At 39.3% G+C, this 7,981-nt stretch overlaps 1 protein-coding gene across 1 annotated transcript; it reads right to left on the bottom strand.

The window, feature by feature from the left end:
- Positions 1-1,630: 1,630 nt before the first annotated feature.
- Positions 1,631-7,372, bottom strand: DYRK3 (dual-specificity tyrosine-(Y)-phosphorylation regulated kinase 3; the record flags this gene model as incomplete). The annotated part of the gene is made up of 2 exons (XM_010292463.1): positions 1,631-3,202; positions 7,257-7,372. Coding segments are annotated over 2 exons (1,688 nt in total), but the record flags the coding sequence as incomplete, so codon positions are not given.
- Between the last annotated feature and the right edge of the window lie 609 nt (positions 7,373-7,981).

Genomic DNA, 7,981 nt, shown 5'->3' with positions numbered 1-7,981 from the left:
TTAAACAGAGCAGAGGGGAAAATGCAGCCCCATCTTCTCAGAGGGAGGGTCTTGTATTCAACATGTGGTCACCTTATCTTAAAAATCACCCTTATAATACCTTTGTTTGTACACTGAAAGTCTCCTTGTTTTAACATTAAAAAACTGCTACAGAGAAACTCATTAAATGTAAAACCTTCTGTTCATAAAAGCTCTAAATTGTATTTAAAATTGTGCTCAGGCACCTGGCAAGAGATCAGATGTTCCCGTAAATGGACTCGGGCCATGTGGCTGCAAGAAGTAACAACCCGAACGAGTTGTGCTGTTGTCATTACAGGTCACACCACCTTTTTATGCTTTTGGAAGATAAAGGAAGAGGAAATAGAAGCTCATAGATTTCAAGAATGAGAAAATGCAGGCATCTCTCTCTCTCAAAGACCTGAAGGAATATGATTAGAAATAAAGCAATGCTTCCCATAATGTATTTCGAATTAGATCCACCAGTTCTTGCACCTTACCAATCTTTTCTGGTATTTCACAGATTATGCTTAGATTTCAGGGCACGCTTCCAATTATTAGGTGTGGCCCCTCCCCCCATTTTCTTTTTTTTAAGTCCTGGGACTTAAAAACCTTTACTTGTCTGATAGGGGTGGCATGTTTGCTTTTTATTAAAAGAGCTCCACATTAATTCAATGGAATTCACTCTACACCAAAAAAAAAAAAAAAAATTTAAAAATTACCAGGATCTCAAACGTGTATATAAAACAGTTCTTTTGAGTTCAACATTTTTGTTTTGGGAACAACACAGGAAAACAAACACACACACACACACCTGGCAGAACTGATAATTTAAATTTGAGCTCCAAAGAACATATAATTGATTCATTAGCTCTGAACAAACTGGCCCACAGTTGTGATGGACCAGTCCTGATCTTGAATTCCCCTACCAGCTTTCCATAGGTTTTTAAGGGAAATAGCAAGTCTACAGAAGTTAGTAGTTTTATTTAGATATATCCTGTGTTTCATGGCATTTCTACACTCCTTTGGAAAAAAAAAATATTCAGATGATAAAATTTCAACACCAAATTCCAAATTCCTTTGGTGTCTACATCCTGCGGCATTTTTAAAAATCTCAGTCATGACAGGTAAGGGAAAAGCAGCGCAGAGGAATCAAATTCTTCAAACTTAAGTTAGCAATTTGCAAGTAAGTTCCTAATGCATTAGATTAACACATTTGTGCTTTTGACAATAGATGTAAAAACTCTCCCCAGAATAAAAAGAGTTCAGTTGGAGATTAACTGAAAACATGTATTTTAAATCAATTTCCCTTGCTGTCTTAAGCAAAGGAGTCTGTTAAACCATCCTGATAAGAGTGAGCTTGATTTCTAAAACAGCATTATGAAACAGCACGTCTGCCAAACTGTCATTTTTTTCAGCAGCTGACCTACCCAGTAATGTAATACGCACCACACTGAGGGAAACGATTGGATAAAAGTTAGCCCTTTAAATGTGTACATTTTGACTGAACTTTTTAGATTTAGCCTCTAATAAAAAGTAAATCCATTAAAAAACTCTGCATTTAACTTCCTTACACATTATTAACAAACAATTAAAATACAAGATATGTATTCTAGAAATACACAATTCTCTATTAGCTGACCAGTTTGGGTAGCACAGTACATAGAGGTATACTGCCATTGGAGTCGGATGTTAAATTAGCCCTCAGCTTGTTCGCTACTCCAACTACAGGAGGCAACTTGGAACCTATTCCTGTGAAAGAACTTGTATAGCTAGAAATCCGTTTATTGGAGGTTTTATCAGTGCTGGGTGGTTTGGGTGTTCGTTTACAAATCCAAGGGTGCCTTAAAGCTTGACTCGGAGTCATGCGTGCGGAAGGATCCCAGCTGAGACAGTCTTTTAAGAACTCTATAAACAAGGGATCGTCACAGCCTTTCAGTGCCGTCACCCAGTCTTTGTTCCCTGGAGCGCCTCGTATTTTACCCCGGCGCGAGCGACTCCCAGTAAGGGTCACTCTTCCATCTGCATGTGTAGTTACAGTGCAGTAGCGAGGATGACCCTTAGAGTTGATGAAGTTCTTGGTTCGCTTGGATTGATCCAAAAGCTTTTGAGGTGGCATTCCAAGAAGTTCCATCATACAAGCCAGTTGGTCTCCCTCATCCTCTCCAGGAAAAAGAGGGTATCCAGTCAATAGCTCCACCAGAATACAGCCAAAACTCCACATGTCTATGGGCATCCCATAGCGGCTTCCCAGAATTACCTCTGGCGCCCGATAAAATCGAGACTGAATATATGTGTAGACTCTTTGGTGTTCAAAACAGCTGGACCCAAAATCTATAACCTTGATTCCACTCCTCCCTTGCTGTTTTAGGAGGATATTTTCTGGCTTCAAGTCACAGTGTATGATTTTGTTTCTATAAAGGGCATCCAAACACTGCAGTATAGAGTGGGCAAACTTGCGTACCAGCTGAATACTGAAGCCCTGAAACTTATTTCTTTTGATCAGCTCATACAGGTTCATACTCAAGAGCTCAAAGGTCATACAGATGTGGTTCCGAAAGGTAAAGCTTTCCAGCATGTGAATAACGTTCATACTGCCCGTTTTATCCTGCTTCTTCAGATGCTCCAGAATCCGGATTTCTTCTGCTGCTTGGCGATGGAATCTCTTTTCATTGCGAACCATCTTTAAGGCTAAGTGTTGGTGGAGTTTGTGATCGTAGACTTTAGCAACTTGTCCAAAACTGCCCTTGCCAATGATTTTGAGGACTTCATACCGGTAAGCAAGATGGTCATGGGGCACGTGAATGTAGCTGCCTTGGTCATCATCATAACCTCCATTGTTGGGACCACCAATTACTCCTTGCCTCTTTTTTGCGGCTGGACCCACAAAGTAAATTTCAGAAAAATTAAATATCTCTTGCTGCTCATAAGCAGATAACTGATGTTTGTACTGTTTGACAGCTTGTTCTGGAGCTTGGGAAATAACTTTATGTGCTTTTGAGGAAGTACCACCACCTTTAGAAGTGCTTAGGCTCTCTATACTTTTGTCTTTTGTCAGGGGAGGAAGAGATCTTTCTGAACCAGTAATTCCTGCAGACTGAAGAGTGCTACTCCTTCTGTTGCCAGAGTCCTCAAATAATTGCTCCACTTTGACCTGACTTCCAGTCAGAGGGTGATCCTTCATTGTGAGTTTGTTGCTAGAAACCTACAGATGGAAAAACAAACAAACAAAAAGCTTTATCTTTTAAAGCACAGACTAAGAATAAAATCAATACTACATAAAACAAAAACAGTAACATCAACAGGTTTTGCATTTCTGTTAGAAATAAATATAAAATGCTGGACCTAAACTAACCCAAGTTACAAGCATATAATTATAGAAGGGTACACAAAGAGAATGCAACTTACTGAAACAAGCACGTGCACAAATGTAGTGTACTTTTAAGTCCATAAAGGGTAAACCCCAGACAGTCAAACACTCAAGCAAGGACACAATACCTATCTCTACTAGTATGCACATAGTCAGCAAACAGCCGGGGGAACAGCTATGTTTAGCTTTAATCGTGGGTGCAGCAAACACAACCAAGGACAGATGCAACTTGCACCTGTCTGAAACATGCAATGTAACATGAATGTGCAGAGAAGCATCAGGAATATTGCAAAGACAAGTGTGCCAAAGAAAGACAAAGAAATGACAGCAGGTGACATAAGGCTGGTGTAACCAAGCTGAACAAGGAGCAAAAGGATGACAGAGCAAGACAAGATAAACCTTTAAAAAAAATTTTTTTTTTTTTCTTTGAAGGGGAAAATACCATCATATCCACAACTCCCTTTGAAATCATGATAGCTCCACAGCTATCTTCAGACAGACTTGGGAGCTTTAAATAATCAAGACTCTGACTTAGTTGACAGTAGTCTGTAACTCCTGCCTCCTACTGCCATATGTTAAAATATTTACATCTGAAATGAACGCATAGAAGGTGAGAAAAGCACCGTGAAATTTTTCAAGCTTGTAATTTTTACAATTTAGTAAATGCTGAACTCCCTGGAGTTCAGTTCCTTACTAGAACAGCAGTTATTCCCCTTTTCTACTCACTGACGCTCCATGCTGATAGCCAGCAGAGAGGTGTTGTCTTATCCTGTGCAACACTGAAGAAGCCATGACTCGAGTTGCAACATCTGTTTTCCATTTTGTCCTTTAATCTAAAAATACAGATTTGAGACACATGCCAAACCAAATCCCTGAAAACCAAAATAACTACACAGGAATCAAACAAAAAATATAAATAAACCTGCAGATCCACAGCAATAAAACCAAATTCCTTTTTAGTTATATACAATCCAACATCTCGGCACAGGCAGTAAATAAGGGAAGTGAATGTCCTCGCCAAAAACAACTACACACGGCACTTGAAAGAGTCTGTCTGCTGGTGCTGCCTTGAAATGTTAGTTCTTGCTCACAAGTCTCAAAAAATGGGCATTTCCTGCAGAAGTCAGTCCCTATCAATCGTGACCAGGGGCCATCAGACATACCCTATGAAGTTCCACTACTCTGGGTCCTATCAACCCAAAAATACAGTGCACTGTAAGACACACGCCTTTCCAGAAAGTCTTAAAAAAACACCACAAAAACAACAAAGCCCAACCCCCAACCTAGAATAAACGCCTTTTTCTCGGAGTCTGGCTGAACCTCCGAGATAAGAACGACACATTTCCAGAACTGGCTAAAAGACTATTCAGTCCAGCAGACTCAAACAGCAAGTTTACAAATAAACCGAGAACATAGCATAGAACAAGGTTCACACTTGTTTTTCTGAAGTTTTCAAGGGGGGGGGGGGCAGGAGAGAGGGGGGAAAACAAAACAAAAGGGGGCAGGAGAGAGGGGGAAAAACAAAACAAAACAAGCCTGTCCTTCTACAGTAGAAGTTTTATTATCACCTTTGCAATCAAAACTCGATAGTCTTCCTCCTCGGGTTTCAATTGTACGCACAACAAAAGCAGCTTTTTATAACTGTGACTTCAGAATAGACTGCAGCTTTGCAGACAACCACCCTGACGTAGAACACGGCCATGGCAGTTTGTATTAGCAGGGCTCTGCAGAGCACCCTTCTCTAGCTGGATCAATGAATTACACACCAAGACTTCAAAACGTGCTACATATTGCAGAAACACTACTTATTGCATAAATTTCTTTCCAGTATTTGATTGCCAAAAAATGGTGTTAACAGTCTGAATGTCATCAGTTGTAGCCCCATAATAAAGCGTGAAAGCCTTGCCAACAGTGCTAAATCTAAATATTCTCTATTCAGGAGCAATAGCAACTCTGCTAATGCTGCTGTTTGTAGCAAACATTTTGTACATTTGAATCCCTAAATAAACAAGGAATTAATTATTCCATTTATCCTGGAACTATTTTGTAATGAAGAAACTATGGCTTTGGATCTGAAACCCGACTCAGCAGCCATTCAGTAATGAGGGCTAAATTTTCATTCTTAGAGGACAAACAAAATAATTTGCCACATGACGATGGGACACAAATGTAGATCAATCTTAACTTGAACTCAGGGGAGTTACACTTAAAGTCAGATGACTTCTGCGTCACACCAGCTTTCTTTCAACAGCTAGCTTTCACAAAGCACAGGCTGCACAGGTTTTGTTTTAGTGATAAAGTGCTATTAGCAGCCAAGAAATTAGACTGACAAGTGACACCCTCTTGAAGATTTTCCCATACTTATAAAAATTAATTTTAATTGAAAACAGTTAACCCAGTTCCTATACAGTTGGTTTTGCAGAAGTGCATCAGTTATTTTTTGAATAGTGAATTACACAAACAGAATTAAACCCATGTATTCACAAAGCAGAGATATTTATGTTCTCTTACAGAGAAGATGAAAAGAATGCACAGCTGCGGATATCAGAACTCCAATTGTCACATAACATTACACTGTAATACAAAAACCTTGCAAGAAGGAAACCAAATAGCACTTAATTCCAGATACTTTCCCATTAAAATTGAGCATCATGATTTTCATCCTTGCATGCTTCGCCTCAGTTCCTGCTTGCAAGATACCACTAAGGTTGTTTTTTTTGATGTGTCATCATGGCAAAACCAGGCATTTTCTAATCCTTAACCTTGTCTTAAGAAGTTAACAGATTTGATGGACAAAATACTGATGAAGAATAAAATACACCAGTGAAACAAAATATTCAGTGTTATATTTGCATTAAACTGAACAGTTCTGTTCTGCTGATTGCTGTTCAGTTATAAACAACTGAAGCTACACATATGACTTAAACACTGCAGTTTAGAAGTTCCCACATTCCTGAAAAAAAACCCCAACCCACTACTCTTCAAACTCTAGTACTCAACAAGTGTCTGAATTTCTTCTTACCAAAAGGGAAAACACAGACCCATGCTACTGAGTTTGCTCAGTGAACGGCACAGACCAAACTCATTACTAATATCTGTTACAATAAATCCCCACAAGGTGATGATTTTCAAATTCATCTTGCTCAGTGAAATGTCAATTTTCACTTTTTAGGGAGTGGGGGTTTTTAAGCTCAAGCTCCTTCACTTCTGCCAGAATTCAGTAAGAGCCAAAACACATTTAAAAACCTTATCAAGGTCAGATCACTGTACAGCTAAACATGACCACTACCACTCAACTGAATTAATTTATGGAAAGATCTCATAACACCGCATCTGCTGAGGAAAGACAATACTTACGAAGAAGCACATTAACACCTTCAGTCCATAAAGAGCTATTTTGCTAGCAAACAAAGTGACAAATAATGCCAAAGTTTTCAGAGGAGAAAGAGACTTTTGTAGGATGTTTGGCAGCCATGCAAACCCACACTGATCCTTCTGCTGTTCCTAAGTACTTATCTCTCGGAATTTTCATGAGGGAAATGAAAATGGAAATGTGCAAGAGTCAAAACAAAGCACGTGTAGATTTACATATTTATCAACATACAGGGTGACATGGCAGAACACTTCAACCTTTTGTAAAATAACTTTAATTAAAACGTGAGCTGAGGTTAGTAAGATAGGATTTCAGAGGCTGCCTAGCAAGTTCTACATAGAACACAACACCACACCATTTTTATGTTTAGTAAAAGCAGTAACGTTAATAAGCTACTACAAGCTGCAACATCCCACTTTTGAATTTTTTTTCTCTGTAGGGAGATACCCAACTCCTTGATAGTTCTCACTGCCACACAACAAAATGTGAAGACCCAGACAACTTTAAAATACTCACATTAGATCTTCCAAGGGAAGGAAGTCCTGAGGGGCTGTGTTCTTCATTTGTAGACTCTTGGTACCTAATCTGATCTATCCTCATATAGGAGTCATATAGTCCATCTCCAAACCTGGCTGGAAACGTCCCATATAGAAACCAGTTAGTCACAACAACTCACGTTGGTATCATTTGCTCAGAGGCAAATGCTGAAATGTATCTCACTTAGCGCATTTTAGTCCACAAGATCATCAGTTCTCCTTCATTTATTAAATGTTTTTTAGAATTTAACTATGGCTATATTTTAATACCACACAGAGTGCAAAGCTCTTGGGAAATCTTCATTTGTGATACTTTTAATTTAGAGTTTCTCTTTTGTTAATCAACTTTTGCACTGCAAATATATCCTTAAGTAACATTAACCAACACACTCCCCATTTTGCCTTAAGTAGGATAATCCCGAACTAGCCTCATTGAGAGCCGCAACAGAAAACGAGCATACACTTAAATACTTGATAGGACTATCCCTTAAAGTAGGTTATCCTTTAAAAATGATATCTGGGAATTACAGTTAGCAGATTTGCTGCAAGGGGGAAAGGGAAAAAAAACAAACAGTCGTGTCGGTTCGCACCGCAACTGTCGGCAAATATCGCTGAAGAACTTAAAATCGCAACGTTTCACGCGACCGGCTCCGCACCGGGGCTCGGCAGTTTCGCCAACGGGAGAAACCGCGGGGGGAGCGGGGC

Source organism: Phaethon lepturus, unplaced genomic scaffold (genome assembly GCF_000687285.1).
Source record: "Phaethon lepturus isolate BGI_N335 unplaced genomic scaffold, ASM68728v1 scaffold49578, whole genome shotgun sequence".
NCBI lineage: Eukaryota > Metazoa > Chordata > Aves > Phaethontiformes > Phaethontidae > Phaethon > Phaethon lepturus.
This window is presented reverse-complemented; position numbering and strand designations above follow the sequence as displayed.